The sequence below is a fragment of the Bemisia tabaci genome, chromosome 6 (assembly GCF_918797505.1).
Source record: "Bemisia tabaci chromosome 6, PGI_BMITA_v3".
NCBI lineage: Eukaryota > Metazoa > Arthropoda > Insecta > Hemiptera > Aleyrodidae > Bemisia > Bemisia tabaci.
The window spans coordinates 3,190,905-3,208,512 of NC_092798.1; the positions used below are offsets into that span (position 1 = coordinate 3,190,905).

The window sequence follows — 17,608 nt, forward strand, 5'->3', positions numbered from 1 at the left end:
GTACCAAAGAACGGTGTTAAAAAACTGTTAAAAATATAAGTAAAAAGAAGTGTAAACAAATAAAATGACTTCAGGACTGAAGCACGATAAAAATTGTGAAACCCCCGGGGTCTTAGGAGCTTATGAGTTTTTGAAAATTTGCTTTTCAAAGGTGTGGTCACTTAGGATTGATAATCACTTGACCATTAAGATCCGACTAAAATACTCTTGCATTAAGCTGTCCGTTATTGATGAGTGCTTAGTTGTGCGTTGCAGTGGCGAGGCGTAAATGATCGATTATCGATACTTCCCCATTTGAAGCTATGGTAAAGAATCGATTATCGAGGTGCCCGTTGCGAACACCCTGCACATCGATCATTTTCCATAGGTTTAAATGACAGATCAATCGATATATCGCAAAGCACAGGACGCCACGCCACTGGTGCGTTGAAGACCATGCCAATCCGAAACACCGAGACACCGAAACACGGAGAATTGTGTGCGGTGATGTGTACCTGAAAACCATCATAGGTCCAACTGCCGAACTTCATATCGCACTTCTGGTCGTCGAACGGGAACCACGTGATGTCTATCTTGCACGTGCTTTTGAATATTCCCGGCGGGATGTACAAGCAGGTACCGTTATTCCTGACCAGAACGTTCGTGTGAAACGTGCCGTCGAATTTCTCGTCAGCACTTCCCGGAATCAAACAAACACATTTTCAAAGTTAATTATGAGGAATTTTACGCATTTAGGTATGGTTTACATTCAAAATACTATAGACACATTTTTCAATACGAATAATTTTTGGTGGATTTAATTATTTGAGGAATTTAGGAGAATGGTTACAGAAACGAAACCAAGTGAAGCAGATAATGGACTATACATTCTGCAATTTGGACCTACAATTTCTGGCTCATTCGTCAAAACACGTGTGTGTATGTGGAAACTAATGATACATGCGTGGTTTCTAAACTGAGCTAAAAAACTATAGTTCAAAATTGCAAAATGTGGTCCAAATACATCTTAGGTATACGAACTGATAAGTTAAGTAGAACATACGTTGTCAGAGCAGACCACTTTGGTTGACAGAACCGATTTCTTGGTTCACCGAGACCACAAAACTTCGGTCAATAAGGACCATGTTCTATACAGACCGAGGATTTTCGGTTAGTAAATTTACATCCTCGGTTTACCGAACTAAGGATCGGTTCCGTCAACCTAAGAAGTTGGTTCACACTACTGAGATTCAGTCTTTTTAATTTCTACTGAGCTCATCAGTCGGTACAAACATATGTTTTCCGCCATGTTGAGGCCAAAAAAGACACAAAATGGATGAGGCATTTTAGAGCAGTAACAATCCCTTTGCCGATGAAGATATATTGAATTTAATCAGCTGAAAATGTCAAAAAAAACGCATTTACATTATTCAGTACCTGCTTTTCTTAAGTACACCTGCAAATCTTACGTCGCTTTAATAAGGCGCAATGATGCAACTATTCAAACTCTCCAGAATGCGTGAAGTATCACGCATCAATTGAAGGCGTTCCGCTAAACGCGGTCCATTTACGAAAACTCTGCCCTTAAGGTGATTCGATGAACGCGATATTTTGTGTCAGAACGGCGTGCGATATGTCGCATCAATTGGTTCCATTTTTTCAGCTACTCGTCATTTTTCTCCAATTTTGAGATCGCAATTCTGTTGTCAGGAAACTAAAGCACTCACTTACCAATTTTAACAAAGAAATTCAACGTAATAAAGGCGTGGTTTTTTAGAGAGAAAATATCGCATTCGAGCGCAGTTTTGATATCAGTATCGAATGTGATGTTTTCTCTCTAAAAAAAACCACGCCTTTATTACGTTGAATTTCTTTGTTAAAATTGGTAAGTGAGTGCTTTAGTCTCCAGACAACAAAATTGCGATCTCAAAATTGGAGAAGAATGACGAGTAGCTAAAAAAATGGAACCAACTGATGCGATATATTGCGTGCCGTTCTGACACAAAATATGGCGTCCATCGAATCACCTTAATGTAATTTAATCTTTTCCTTACGGATCGACATAGGGGTCGCTACTACTTAGAGACCTCTGGAACTTTGTGTCATTTTTTAGACCTTGGTTTGTAGAATTTTTTAATTTTTTCCGTTGAGTTTTCAAACTGCTTGATGTATGATTTTATTTATAAGTGGATGCTTTTAAGTATTTTTTTGTGTATGTATATATTTAAAAGAATCAGACGAAAGATAACCGACAAGTACCGTTTTTTAGATGAAAATGGAAGATTTTGGCGAGTTATGTCGTAGATTAAACAATAATAAAAAAAACTAAAAAGATACATTTTGGGAGGATTTTTTGTGCTTTTCAGTTGCAAAAATATGTATATTTAGCTTTTTGGATTTAAAAATTTTTTGATTAGGATTTCCTGCGTAAATATCAAATTTAATTTGATGAGTTTAATAATGAAGTTAAGATAAGATACACAATCTAACTTGCACTTCTGAGGAACACATCAAGCCACATAGGACGATATCACTAATTTAATTTTTTTTTAACAGTCGTAGAAAGAGTAGTTTTGCGGGAGATTTGCTACCACCTCAAAAATCTACCGCCCCCTTCCTTTGCAGAACAGTGACGGTTCTTGAAAGTTGGGAACACCGCTTTTCCTCCATTGAAATACATGTAAAACTATCGACTTTTGGTGAGGCAGCTTGACACACCTAAAATCGATATTTCTAATGGGTTTAAATGTGCTGGAAGTACTGCCAACTTGCAAAATCGCTACTACCCCAGAACGGTTTTCCCCTCCACCATCCGGTTGCGCACGCATTCAAAAAAACTTCGGTTTGTATACAACACCAAATGCAATATTTTACCTAGATTCATATTTTCTTCCGAGGAATTCGGATATTTAATTTTAAAACTTTGATTTTGAAGAAAACTCAGTTTCCGAGAAACCGAGGTTTTCCGGCCGTGCAGAGAAAATTTTTCCTACGCTCATGATTCTCGGAAAAAAATCAACTGGAGGAGTATTTCTTCAAATTTATTTCTCCGAGGTCGCGTAACGCGGCGATCGAGAAAACTGATACAGCTGCTGCAAATGAGACGATAAGGACGACATTCAAAATATGAAGCGGCGAAAGTCCCGAGCTATATATTTACGAGATGATTGAAACTTTTGCTTCTTGTCTGGAGGCGCGAGTTATTCTTGGAAATACAGGGAACCAATATACACAAATATAACATCAATCTATCATGTTCGGGGAAGGAATAGAAAGGGAAAGGAGGAAAGAAGGAAGCCTTGGAGCAGAGCCTGCCGGAACACAATAACGAAACGCCATGGCAGTGCTGCCAGTCGGGCTCGACTTGAATTCCGCAACTTGTTCGTTCCCTTGTTTTTCTTCAAAAGTACAGAGGTAAAAACCATTGAACACTGAAAAAAAGATGGGTAGAATTTACCACATCTTCACGCTCTATTTCACGCAGCGTGAAGGAGTGGTGAATTCTACCAATCTTCAAGTCGATTCTGCCAGAAGAATGGTTACCTGTACCAGTATATAGTAAAGATTATTTCTTCTGGCAGAATTGACTCTGAATTGACGCTGTGTGAAATACAGCGTGAAGAAATGGTAAATTCTATCAATCTTTTTATTCAGTGTACTTTACTAAACAAGGTGTTTTGGAAATAACAGACAGATTCCTCAAAACATCAAGGGCATGGGGGAAAACAAAACAAAAAAATCAATAAATGAGAAAAATTCCGCAAATCCCAAAGATTCCGGGTTGAACTGGGAAAAATCGAAAAGTTCCGGAGCTGGGAATTGATTCAAGGCGACGGCAGCGGTGCGAAACGGCGTCTCCTGTGCGTCCCATTCTCATGAGTTGTAAACAAACAAGACTATTCAAGTTGCCGTATACATTTCACATGTATCACCCGGCTCGGGCTACAAAAGCCAGGCAAAGGAGTGATATTTCATTGGAACTTGGAAACGAAAGCGACTCGCGCCTCTGGCGGCGGCGGTGGCGGCGGGGAACTTGGCCGGGGCTCAAAAACTTCCAGAAAGAATGTGTTGAATAACTCATAAGACAAATTAGAGGAGAGGAAGCACGGAAGGAAATAAAAGGAAACGGAATGACGACCAGGTGAGAATTAAGCGGAGAGGAGGGAGCGGATCCGCGGGGAGAGGGGGGACTGACATTTTTCGCCGAAACCGAAGAGTAAAACTCTCCAATTATCCCCGACTGAGCGCTGCCGCGTCTCTCGCCGGAATTTTAATAATGCCCTGCATACAGGGTGCTCTACCCGACGAGGAAAAATACAACTTCAAAATTGGCTCTATTCGTCGATGGAACGATGAAAAAATTGCGGGCCCTGTTCAAAATTTTACACTGAAAAATTTTAATAATGCCCTGCATACAGGGTGCTCCAATCTAGTACCTTCTTAGGCACTAGATTGGGTCCCTCCTGGGAGGAAACGTAGGGAACGCCCAGCTAAATGGTGGACAGGTGGCATTCAAGATGAAATTACAAGATGCCTTTTACCAGATGACCTCTAGATCGATAGACAAGAATGGCGATTAGGTGTCGCAGAGCGCCCGGGCGCGCTGTAAAGGCGACTGAAATGTATGTATACAGGGTGCTCCAACCGACGAGGGGAAATGAAATTTCAAAATTGGATCTATTCGTCGATGGGACGATGAAAAAAGTGCGGACCCTGTCCGAAATTCTCGATTCAAAATACGTTGAAAACTAGTCACGCGATGGAGAATTCGGACATCCAATTTTTATGAAAGACTCACTGTCCATCAGGTGCGAAAGAAAAAGTAACCAAAGACATCATTAACATGATTTTTTTCTATTTGAAGAAAGAGAATTTAAGACAGGTTAAGCCCCACCGGATGTTGTTAAGACTGTACGACTGGTCCTATAATTAATGGAAATGGACTAAACAAGGTCTGAGGTAGAAAAAAACGTCAAATGTTTTCTTTTCTAAATGTCAGGTAGGTCACAATTCACACAACGGTAAGTTTTGAAATTAACGCATGAACGAGATATCAACAAGTCTCTTAAACACAGATCAAAGGGAAGTTCTATTATACAAAGACGTCATTTGTAAATTTTTCATTTAACCAATGTTAAAAGAAAACACTTATATCTTGTTCAAGCGTTGATTTTCAGACCTCCCGTTGGGTACTTAGTTTTCCTTGTGGAATTTTGACGGGTGAAAACACGTAGATTTGTGCTTTAATTCGTACTTTGTCTAGAGGCCAGTTCCATGGCTCGTCATGAAAATAGGACTAAAATTTACAGAAAATTTTTTGATAAAAATTCTGTAAAGCAAACGCTTTTAGGTTTTATTAAAAATGAATCACAGTATGCAAAACCCACCGGAAAGAAAAAAAATGGCTTTTTAGCCTTCTGTACTGCCATGCTAAGGAAGAACGCCGTATGAGCCTTCAGGTGTTGCCGAATTTTCATTAATAAATTACGAATTTTTGGAAATATTTGAGAGCATTTTGTTCGTAGTTAGATCCGCATAGTGTAAGAATTTCAAGGAAAAATATTGATAACTTTCCTCAAAAATAAACATTTTACAGGGGAAAATTTGGCAACTCTCGAATGTTCATATGGTGTTCTTCCTTAGCACTTTAAAGTATACGCATGGTTCCATATCAGTAAAAAGAACGAATCCCTCAATATTGGCATTACTTCTTTCTTTGCAATACCCTGTACATTGATGCAACAAATCCAAAGTTTTTTTGCACCGACAGGCAAGAACGCAGACCGGGCAGTTACAATAAATTATTTAACATTCCATTAACGCTTTAAAGTTTGTTTTATTTGAACACCACCGGGGAGATTTACATCTGACGTGCTTTCAGGCCCAAAACATCGTTTAATTTAATCGCCGCGGAGAAGAAAAATACCCCGAAAGCCCCGAAAGTTCAGGTCGACGGGACCAAGACCCCGGCGAAACGGTCGAACTTTTTAAAGTCGCGTCGTAGCCTGTCTCTGATTGTAAGTCCCCCTCGAAATTTATCGGGATGTTGTGCTCCGTAAATAAAGTCTAGGGCGGACGGTCTGGAAAGTGGAAAACTTTTAAAGTGGAACTTTGACCGTTAAGTTCATCCCGGGACAGATATTGATAAAAAATCTCTCGTCACCTCTGTCCCGATAACACATTCATCCGTGAAACGCTTTTACTTTTCTCTTCGGCCTTATCTGACGCCTACTCTTCGATTGCCTCCGTTAACCTTTTCCAATTTAATTAACGCACATGAGCCGTTTCCCGTTGACTTCGTTGTGGTTGCCAAGTGTGCACTTTTAAAAAAAAAATCCCCAAACTCTCCTTATGGGTCCGTTCATGAATGGCTCAGTTGCGCTGGTCTCAACATTGTGTTTTGGTGCTTGATCCTTGTAGACCAACTAAAAATATTAAGATCTGTCAAAACAGCAACTTTCTACGTTCAGTATTAACCGAGATGTCGCGCTTTGAAGAATTCTGTTTATGACGTCATCCACGAAGGTAGTGACACCCTTGGTTTCTTCCACCTTGCTTCCATCCGAGTTTCTCGTTGAGTAACCAGTGTAAATGTGCGTCACACCGACTGATGAAAGCGGGGTGGAAGAAACCAAGGGTGTCACTATCGCGGTGGATGACGTCAAAAGCCCGACTTTTCGAAGGGCGATATCTCGATTAATATTGAACGTAGAAAGTTGCTATTGGGACAGATCTTATTATTTTTGGCTGACCTGCAAGAGTCAAGCATCAAAACACGATTCCATGACCAGCGCAATTAACCCATCGCCACACTTCGTTGCCATAGGTCATTGCAGCAATGGATTTAACCGAATAAATTGACATCCTTTGTACTAGTATTGACACCCTTGATTTCTTCCACTTTGCCTTCATCAGTCAGGGAGACACATTCTTGCAAACCAGTCATTCAATGCGAAACTCGCAAAAGCAAGGTGGAAGAAACCAAGGGTGTCACTACCGCGGTGGATGACGTCATAGACCGGATTTTTCAAAGCGCGATATCCCAGTTAAAACTGAACACAGAGAGTTGCTATTTGGACGGATCTTATGATTTTTGGTTGAGCTACAAGGATCAAGCATCAAAACACGATTCTATGACTAGCCCAACTAACTTAATATGTACCGTTTCAGGGGGCTAGAGTTTCCTTTTTCGGCAGAAAAAAATAGCCCTTTCCGTACCAGACATTTAACTTAATTTTTCCTAAGGCTAGCGTAAAAATAACCCTTTTTAGGATAGAGAGATTAATACAGAGATTTCAGAGGGTTTAAGAGTTCAAATAATGTCAACACAGTGGATATTTTTTGTGCATGCTGATGCTGATACAGAAATAATCGTAGTTACTTATAAAAGGAACCTCCTCTTTTTATGCGAGACCAGACTTGAAATCTTGGCAGATGGAACTTACTGTCACCATGCCCTAGGCATTTTAACCAATAGCCGGTAAAGTATCAAATTTTTTGCGTTACAAATTTCATGATCGGGCCCAATGGTCGGTGAATAAAATGGTTTCCTGGAGAAGGATACATGCGATTTTAGGAACTAGATGCATTTTCCTGAAAGCGTTCTAAAAACACGGTGGAAATGTATCCATGTCTCAAGAATTTTGAGGTTGCAAGAATTTTGCATTGCAAATGTAATTAATTCGAACTTAATTCCGTTCGTATTAAAAACCTTTCATAAATTGAAATTCGTGCACTTCAAGTGCGGTATGGTATTCATGGCTAAAATTCTATCGAAACATGTTACAGCGAAGAGTCAGTTTCGAATCGAGCTTTCTAAGAATTTGAAGTCGGGAACAAGAGAGAACAATCCCTTCTGTGTAGCGTAGCATCGAAGCAGAACTGTAGAGGATTAAAAACCGAGTCCTTTTAATTAGTAAGAATGAAGGCATAGCAAGAGGTAGGGATGAAAAACTGCAAGTTGGCTCTGGCCTCCCGAGCTAGCTCAAAGCTTCGATATCGCGAGTGTTCTAATCCCGGCAATTGGCAAGCATTCCTAGAGTCATTGGATTCAGCTTGTTGATAAAAACAGCACCGTAGCGGCGTTGTAGATTTGGAAAGAAAACACCGATCCAAGTTATTTGCAATCACGTGTCGAGAACCATACAGGCTTCATTTTGTAATAGAAGGCTGATATTCCTAGCTCACCCATTCGAACCCCATTTTCCGGGGGGAAACTAATGGCATATATACTCTTTTATTAGCGCTAGTTTTTGAGAACGTAATGATGTGGTTAGTTGGGAGAAGATCCACTGTAAAAATTTGCATGTTCCAAGGGCTGCTTTACTGGTATCTAGCCCTTGAATGAACATTTATTTAAAAATTTGCATCATTTCATAGGATACAGGAATCAAAATTTTGAAAGTCAAAATAGTGAATACTATCGATTCTTCCGATAAAACATACAATCCTGCGTAAAATTTCAAAATTTGACATGTATGCTCAGGCATTTGATAAAATTCTCAATTGGACGGACTGACTACGATAGATACAAAAAAAAAGTATTAGCCTTCATAAAACGCCTGCTATTTTGCAATCAGCACAGCCACAGAGCACGAATAGATGCTTTCAGAGGCGTGGCGTGCCTGGCGATAAGTCGATTGATTTGCCATTTAAACCTGTGGGAAAGGATCGATAGACAGGGTGTTCAGTGTTCAGGGTGTCACGAAATTCCAGAAAACGAAAGATATTGAAAAATACCGGTTCCTTTTCATGTTTCACAAAATTTTAAAATTGCGACTTTCCTCTAGTTTTGTGTGTTTGAGTGAGGGTTGCATACTCTAGCCCCTGAAACATACATATATGAAATATTTCACAGCCTCGTGAAATTCCCTGAAATATTTCTCTGAAATGTCCTGAAATATTTCTCTGAAATTTCATGAAATAATTCACTAAAATCTCAAATCTTTGCAATCTTCCTCTGTGATGTGACAACGGGGCACAGCCCGTAAACTTGGCGAAGGTAGACGCGAAGCGAGCGCGGGGTGGAGGGAGGGAAAAAAAAACCTGGCTCGAAAACTCCGTCGGATTCCGCTGCCAAACCGGTAGAATATCGGCTCGCGATTATTCCCTGGACAATCGGCCCGTTACCATCTCGACGTGGCAATTAAGCTCGGGCTGGGAATCGTAATGGGAAAACTTACGGCTCAAATCTGAATTCAACGTATTTAAAGAAAGCGGAGCGGGGGGACGGGGGGCCTTTAGCGCGGGGATAAAGAGGGGCCCTAATCGAATGGGCGCCTTCTTCTTCCTCGAAAAAACCTATCGAGGGCGCTTCGGCTCCGACAGACGGTCCGGGTCCACCGCCCGTAAAAGGAGAGATTAAATTGAACCTCTGGGGTATATGCCCCCCCCCCCCCCCGCCCCCGCGACCCCGTCCACAAGTCGGGATAATTGTATCGCATCGCTTTGTTACCCGCTACCATGTACCGAGAACGACTTCCACAGTGCGGCCAAATTCCCCTGTTATCGATAGAGAAAGAAACCAGTGTGTTTTCTGATGTAAATGTACCGAGAACGGCTTCCACAGTGCGGCCAAAATCCCCTGTCATCGATAGAGAAAGAAACTAGTGTGTTTTTTGATGAAAATGTACCGAGAACGGCTTCCACAGTGCGGCCAAATTCCCCTGTTGTCGATACAGAAGGAAACCAGTGTGTTTCCTGATGAAATTAAAATAAACACCGAAAAAAAGTGAAGTTGATCTAAAATTCTGGATGTGAAAAAGTGTGCGAGAACTTAGAAAATGCTGAAATACCCGCTACATAGCAGTTACTTTAGTGATGCCAAGATGTAAACAAACTGCTTTGGTGGGTAATTCAGTAGTTTTTAAGTTCTCGCACACTTTTTTTACATCCAGAATATTAAATCAACTTCACTGTTCTTTCGGTGTAGACTTTCGTAATGATCGGGCTCGAGAATTCTGAAGGGTGAACATTTTTTGATGATGTATGAGGAAAATGTATTTTTATAGCATTGTTTTCTTTTTCTAAATCTGTGAGTGTGTAACTGAAGTTATCCAGTGAAACTGGTATTTTCGAGTTCGATATCTCAATTTTAGCTCACTCCTACTCTGCCCTATACTAGGGAAGCATAGCGTATGAACATTCGGAGCTACCAAATTTCCTTCGATAAAATGTTCATTTTCGAGAGATGTTATGACTATTTTTCCTTGCAATTTTTAGGAGCTTTGTGTGAAATTGCGAAAAATTGTAGGGAAAATACTCAAACGTTTACCGGGAAATTCGTAGAGCTTCTCTGACCAGAAATTCCCACTTGTGGCGCGCGGCGTGCTGCCAGCGCGACACGCACATAGGCGCCTACAAACCTAACAGGATACTTCACGCATTGCGCAATGCGCGAAGTATCCCTGTTAGGTTTGTAGGCGCCTATGTGCGTGTCACGTTGGTTGACCGCCACGCCGCGGAGTGCCACGGCGCCTCAAGCAACTATCTCACGACAGAGGTGTTGCACAGCATCATACGAAATTGAAGGCGCTCCGACGTATCAAGAATGACACGCATCCTTTAATAAGAGTACGGAGCTTTCCTCGCAAAATAAGTCAACATACCACGGTACAAAAGGAGAGCGGTAGTTCAAAAACTCACTAAGACCTAGAATCCGTATTTAATAACGTTTAGCATAATTTTTGAGTTTCATTAGAGAAAAAGTGGTGGAAAAATTCTTGAGTGTGCCGCCAGGAAGAATTTATTGTGAATCGAGAATAAAATCGCTGAGTGAAAGCGGGTTTTTGCTTGATGCAAGTGACTGTTCTTCTTGTGTGAGCATCTATTCTTCTTTGTACAAGCATTATTTAGCCAGATTTTAACCAACTGTTATGCATATCGCGTAAAACGGCCTAAACATTGACCAGTCAAACTGCTGGTGCATCAGCGATCCTCATTCGCAAGTCTTTATTGGTCCCCACAGCGGCTCCGTTAGACTGTGAAAGTCCGACATCCACCTGTTTGATTTTCGAGAACAGTTCGGACCCTCACTCACTCGTTCGGGCCGATATTTGCGCGAAAATTAATTAAACCACTTGCGAATAACCATTGAAGAGGCAGTAAAGCGATCCTTACGAAAACTCTAGAGACTCATGTTGATGTTGGTTTGCCCAGGGGGTCAAACCAACATCAGTAACAAAGTGCTCAGTCTAATGGGTTATTCCTACAAGTGGTTCCCGTTCTTCAATTGAAATCCCAACGAAACTAAAATACTTGAGATTTGCTTTCAATCAGTTACAAGGGTCCTTCTGAATACGAATTCCTTCAAATTTTACTGCGCATCCATTTCCACGCTCTTTTCAACAAAAAATATTGACTAGTTACTTTCTCGTTTTTAATTTTTGCCAAACGTTCCTCGCAACATACACCACACATTTTGAATCAGTTTCACGTATAAATGTAACGGACTTATTCTGCTGTGCTACGGAAGAACGCCTGAATGAGCATTTAGACACTGCCAAATTCCCTTCGATAAAATACCAATTTTCAGTGAAATGTGAGAATACTTTTTCTCCAAATTTTCAAAGAATTTTATTCGCCATCTAATCTAAATTTGTTTAAAATTTAACGAGAAAATATTTACTCCTCAACAACTTATGTTTTATCGGAGACTTTACAAAATTCACTTGGGACGAACTTTTAAAACTATTTAAAAATGTTTTACTGTTCCAACTGTATATAAAAATGCTTGCAAAAGCACCTGAAATAGTTTCGCTCCTGATGGCCATAGAACGAAACTAAACGTATCTCCATTACTGTAGTTCAAAATTCTGGATCCTATTCTACTTTTTCGAAAAGAAACAAGTTAACATCACAGCTTACAGAGAATATTCTGCCAACAGACAAGCATAATCATGGACGTTTCCAATACATGGGCCTGTTGCAAACTTGCTCGAGAGCAAAAATAGTTGTTTCTATCAGTGAATGTCTCAAAAAATCACGATGAGCGCATTGGCCAAGTTGGAAATGCACTCCTAACTTCACAATCTGCTTAAAAAATTTTCGTTTTTTTGAGCTTCCCGCTTCAAAAACAATACTACGGCACTGGGGGACAGAGCAATACCCAACACAGCCGGCGCTTCCGCGCGTAAATCGCTATTGGGAGCACAAGGTCAACCAAAGCGGAACTTTATCAACGCGAAGAAATAACGAATGTAAACAATCTGTGTTGTTAACAAATGGTTAGAATCTCTTCCAGGCACATGTGTTTTGTTGGATTGGTGCTGGCCATGTTGAATAATGTGTAGTATCTTCGTGCACAGGGGTTGGATAGAACGACTCCTCAATCGAAATATTCACCTGTACCGTAGTATCGTTTTTCACTGGAAAAGAGAGTAGCTTGGATCTTGAGTCCAGACTCCTAAAAACATTGACAAGAAAAAACACTCTTGATTAATCGGATTTTTGCTTGCATCAAAAGGATATCCACTTAAATCAAGAGGCTTGGCTCTTCGATTCAACGCAAAATCTGATTGAATCAAAAGTAATTTTTCTTGTCAGTGTTTTTAAGAGTCTAGACTCTAGATCCAAGCGACCTTTTTTCTAGTGTGAAGCGGGAAGCTCAAAGAAACTCAAATTTCTTACGCAGCTTGTGAAGTTCGGAATGTATTTCAAACTTTGCCAAGGCGTTCATCGTGATTTTTGAGACATTTACAAATAGAAACGACTCTTATTTGGACCGCGTTAAACAGAAAGGAACCAAGCCACATCAGCTATTGCCAAATTTAATTGGGCAATTTAATTTTTTACATGAAAACGGTTGTGCGGATTTTCGTGAAAATTTCGGCGAAAATGCTCCATGGTACGAAGCAAATTCCTTAAAATTTTCAAAGAAATCCGAACAAACGTTCTCTCGTAAAAAATTTAACTCCCCAGTTAAACTTGGCAATAGCTGATGTGGCTTGGTTCCTTTCTGTTAAACTCGGTCCATTTTTGCTCTAGCAAAATTTTGCAACAGGCACTGGAAAAAAACACATTGGATCTAGAGTCCAGACTCTTAAAAACATCGACAAGAAAAAAAATCTTGATTCAATCAGATTTAAGCTTAAATCAAGAACCAAACCTCTTAATTTGAGCGGATTTCCTTTTGATTTGAGCGTAAATCTGATTGAATCAAGAGTCCTTTTTCTTGTCAATGTTTTCAAGAGTCTGAACTCTAGATCCAAAGTGTTTTTTCTTTCCAGTGGACTCATTACGTTGACTAGTTTCCCAAGGAGAAACTTAAGTAGGACAGAAAATCTGGCAACTATGAGATGATGAAACGGCGTTTTTCCTTGAGACGGGAGTATTGGATCTTGGTTTGGTTTTGACCGCGACGCGTCGCTCGTAAGAGGACGCAACGGTGGAGCACTTACGTGTCGAATGTGAATCCGGGATTCCGGGACGTCGATGGATTTGGAAGGGCGTCCACGTCACGTCCTGGGGAATCTTGGGCGGACGGACGAGTAATGCAACGGGCATCGGGACGTGAGGAGCGTCGGGTTCACGTCGACGGCGCTCGAGCTCCGGGTATCGCGGCGATAAGTTGGCGAAGGATACCGCGAAACCGACCGGGGCCAGTTACTTATTCATGTTCCGATTTCCATAAAAAGGGCCCAATTTTCCGCTCCCGAGTACGTTTTTATTGTCCGTAACCCGAGGAGCGTGTGCCGCAGCGTTGCCCAATCGGCTATTTTAAACCGCCATATTCTCTCCCGTGAGGGTGAGGGACACCGCTACTGTTGTGCTAGGGAAAAACGTCGTATGAACCTTCAGACGTTGCAAAATTTCCTTTGATAAAACACGTATTTCTTAGAAAATTTATGAATGTTTTTCTTCTGATTTCTCAGATAATTTTGTTCGCAATTTTTTCTAAAGTGTCGAAAAATTTCAAGGCAATAAATAAATAAATTTTTTCAAAAATAAATATTTTCTGGGAGGAAATTTGGCAACATTCAAATCTTCACACGGGGTTCTTCTTTAGCACGGTACAGGTACACTACCACTATGCTGCTATGATAGCGAAGAGAGAAATAAAGGCAAAAATGAAGTTTTGAGAAAACAGGCTCGGAACCGTCTGACCGGAAAATTTTATTGAAAGAAGCCTCAGCTCTTTGTCAAATTGCCACTAATCATCCGAAAGACTCTTCGGAATAGTTTGGATGTTTAAAAATCGACTGATATTATTTCAATGACATAAACATTGTATTTTTCATTTTCTCACTAGGCTATAATGTAAGGCAAGACAGCCGTAAGTGCTATCTTCTGCATGCTTTCTTGGTTGCGTTTTGGACACGTAAAAATTTCATTTTCAGGTTTTAATTTGGAAGAAGAGGAAGACACTTTACTTGAGAGTACTGTTTTCATTGGCTCTTTGGAGGAACGATGTCACTTACGGATGTTTTGCCTGAAACTACGTCATTTTTTGCGAACTTACGACTTGTCTCGTTTTCAAACAATTAGGATGAATTTTGCTGTTTTGCTATTTCGGTGATTTCATCGAAAAGATATTAGATAAATGAAGGAAACTCGATTTCGAAAATTTGACAACAACTGCTCTCTTCGCTATCAAAGCAGTGGGTTTCAACTAAAAACTGTTTTTATGGCTCATTTCAAGATAACTATACGTTCAATTGTGAAAGAAAAGTCACACAGCAGTCTTTCGACAGACGCCTTCATTTACACCCGTTGAAAAGCATTGAAACGAGACAAGCAACTGTTTTAACTCTCCGGAGAGCAAATTGCATACTTCCCAGACTGAAGGCGTTTTGAACGGCTGCAGCCGCTTACGGCGCACGGTTGGCAGCAGCATACCCGAGAACTTTTGTGCATTCAATGTTTATGGAAAAAAGGGGAGTAGAGCTCATCCCTCTTCGGGCTGATTATTGGATTGATAGAAAAAGCTATAGACAAAAAAAAACCAAAAGAAAAATGAAGCTATCCTTAGACAAGCTTCAAGAGATTTTCGTGCAATTCACCACTAAAGTCAATTCGGTTGCCTTGAAGCGCAAAAGACACAATAGCGAATTTCTACTAGATTCGGCAAACGGGGCCAGCGTGGAATTGGAACGGAACGTTGCTTACTTTGCTTGTGGAGATGTTTTGGTTTCAAATCACCCGAGAAGCCCGCGCAGCACCTCGCGCCCGGGGAACCGTTTCACAACGGAGCGGGTCGGGATTTCAAGCTCGGAAGCTAATGATTGCGAACCGGGCCCCGTCAAGAACCGCCTATCTACCCGTGCTCCAAATCGCCCAGTTGCGCGGTTCTCGCAAAGTAGGGTCGCGGAGTCGTCGGCGCGAAAGTTCGCGGCCTCGGGAAAATATTTGTGTCCACTCGGAGGAGAATGGCGGGCCGACGCACACTAGGCCTGGAGTCCCTTTATACTGAGAGTCAAGACAATGTGAATCCATTTCTGATTGGTTCCCGTATTTTAGGCCTTCACAGCGTCACAAACGGGAGTAAAGATTACATTTTCACAGATTGCAAAGATTATAATCTGGAATGGACCAGGGAATTACGGGTTCGGCAAGGAACAAACGGAATGAGAGGAGGAACGGAGAAAGGAATTTAAGAATGGGCTGATCAAAGATTACAAAGAACGCTCAATTTCTGTAATCTTTATTCCCGTTTGTGACATCCATGAGCCGAATTGTCTTGACTCTCAGTATAAAGGGACTCTAACTAGGCCTAGTCAGTAGGAGAAGTCGGACATGAAATTTATAGCTAAAATTTCGACTTTTGATGTACATATCGTCACATATTCGATTTTAAGGGGTGTTTCTGATGGGAAATATCACGACAAAACCAATGGAATCGCATTTGGACTTATTTCTACCAAACAGACCTATGTGGAGGTGAGAAATATGGGGTGTGCTCGTCGAAGCTGCATAAGAAACAATGTAAAAGTGGGCGTGATTCCTTTTGTAGAATTGGAAAAGCGGGATATTAGATTCTATCAAACAGACCTATGTGCCAACTGAATGCGACAGTCATGAGCCGCGGGCATGGCAAGAGAGCCTTGTGCACAGGGCTCATGAATTAAAGACTTCCTCCAACGACCTCCTCGTTGTGCCGGCGCTCGTTCGTTGCCGCTGACGTCACTGGCGCTTTATTATTCTCATTCACTCGCCACGCAAAGAGAACTAACGAGCACACCCCATATTTCTCACTTGCACATAGGTCTCTTTGGTAGAAATACGTCCATTTGAACGTTTTGCTTGCATATTATCGAAAATATAAACTTTTAAAGTTTCCAGAGTTTTCCCGAGTTCTCCTATTGACTTGGTCCAGTGTGCGACGCGGAGAGGGACGCTAAAAGCTCGCCGTTCTAATCTGCAATGCAAATGAGGAATCCCGACATCTTGTACCTTGTTCGGGCTCGCCGCTCACTCGCGTTCCCGGCTAAATTCGGCCCATTTTTTTCCGCTCCGGAGGAAAACAAGGTCAGCGCCGAAACGCTGCTCTGCGTGCCGGAATGATTCGCGGAGGCCTGCCCTCGGATGGACTGTTGCTTCGTTGTTTTTCGCCGAGTGCCAAGTTCGTGCGCTGAAAATGGACCCAGTTTAAACACCGAGAATACGTCGTTCCCCTCACGAAAGAACTTAACTACATTTCAGTGTTGCCAAATTTCCCCACGCAAATTCTAATTTTACCGGAGGAATTTTGGGCATCTCTAACGGAAAATTTCACTGATTTTAGCCCCGGATCTCATGCAAAAATCAGATAAAATTTTGACTGAAATTGTGCAGGCACATTCTTGTAAAAAATTAATTTTTTCGAGTTAATTTTGCAACCTCTGAACGGAGTTACGTTCCTTCGTCCGGAAAACGACGAATACAACTTGTACATGGGTGGTTTCACGATAACTGGAATAGTTTGGTCGCCGTAACAGACAACACATTTTTCGGTCATGTTTTTAGTAGTAATAATAATCAGACAAATTTTTTTGCATTTATCTACACAGGGTTATGTGTTATAACGCTTTTCAACGATGTATTGCCCTAATTTTCAATTTTAATATATTAATGACCGAAATTGTGCTGTCTGTTACGCTGAATTTTGACCGCGTAACAGACAGCACATTTTCGAAATTTCCGTATAATATTACTTGAGAAGTAGAGCAATAAATCATTAGAAAGCGTTATAATACGTAACCCTTTGAAGATTAATGCGGAAAAATTCGAGTGATTATCATTTCTACTAAAAGTATGACCGAAAAATGTGTTGTCTGTTACGGTGACAAAACTATTCCAGTTATCGTGATACCACCCATCCCCTGATTTTTCCCTAATTTTCCTACCACACCAAGTAACTCAAGATAGCTCCAATCTTGGTGGCTAAGAGAGAGAATTTTGAGTATAGCAACTATTCGGGCTCTGCGACTGAACGAATTGCCAACACGCAAATTTGCGGGCGTTTAGCAGAGGCATAGATTTTTGCACATTTGTTGGATTGGTTTTTGTTTTAAATTGGAAGAAGATTAGAGGATTCGCAACAAGGAACTGGATCGAGATCTGTAAATAAGGAACTATCCTCAGTTTCAGAAAATTTTCTACTATTCTAGTACGTCTAGAATTTCACAAATTGGTTTGGTGTTTCGACAATGAT

At 41.0% G+C, this 17,608-nt stretch overlaps 1 protein-coding gene across 1 annotated transcript in view; it reads right to left on the minus strand.

Annotated features, from left to right (window-relative positions):
• nAChRalpha6 (nicotinic acetylcholine receptor alpha6) overlaps positions 1-17,608 on the minus strand; it is a 546,969-nt gene that overhangs the window by 148,733 nt on the left and 380,628 nt on the right. The window contains exon 5 of the mRNA XM_072301760.1: positions 495-675. Within this exon, the coding sequence (XP_072157861.1) occupies positions 495-675 (181 nt within the window). The remainder of the gene's footprint in view (positions 1-494; positions 676-17,608) is intronic.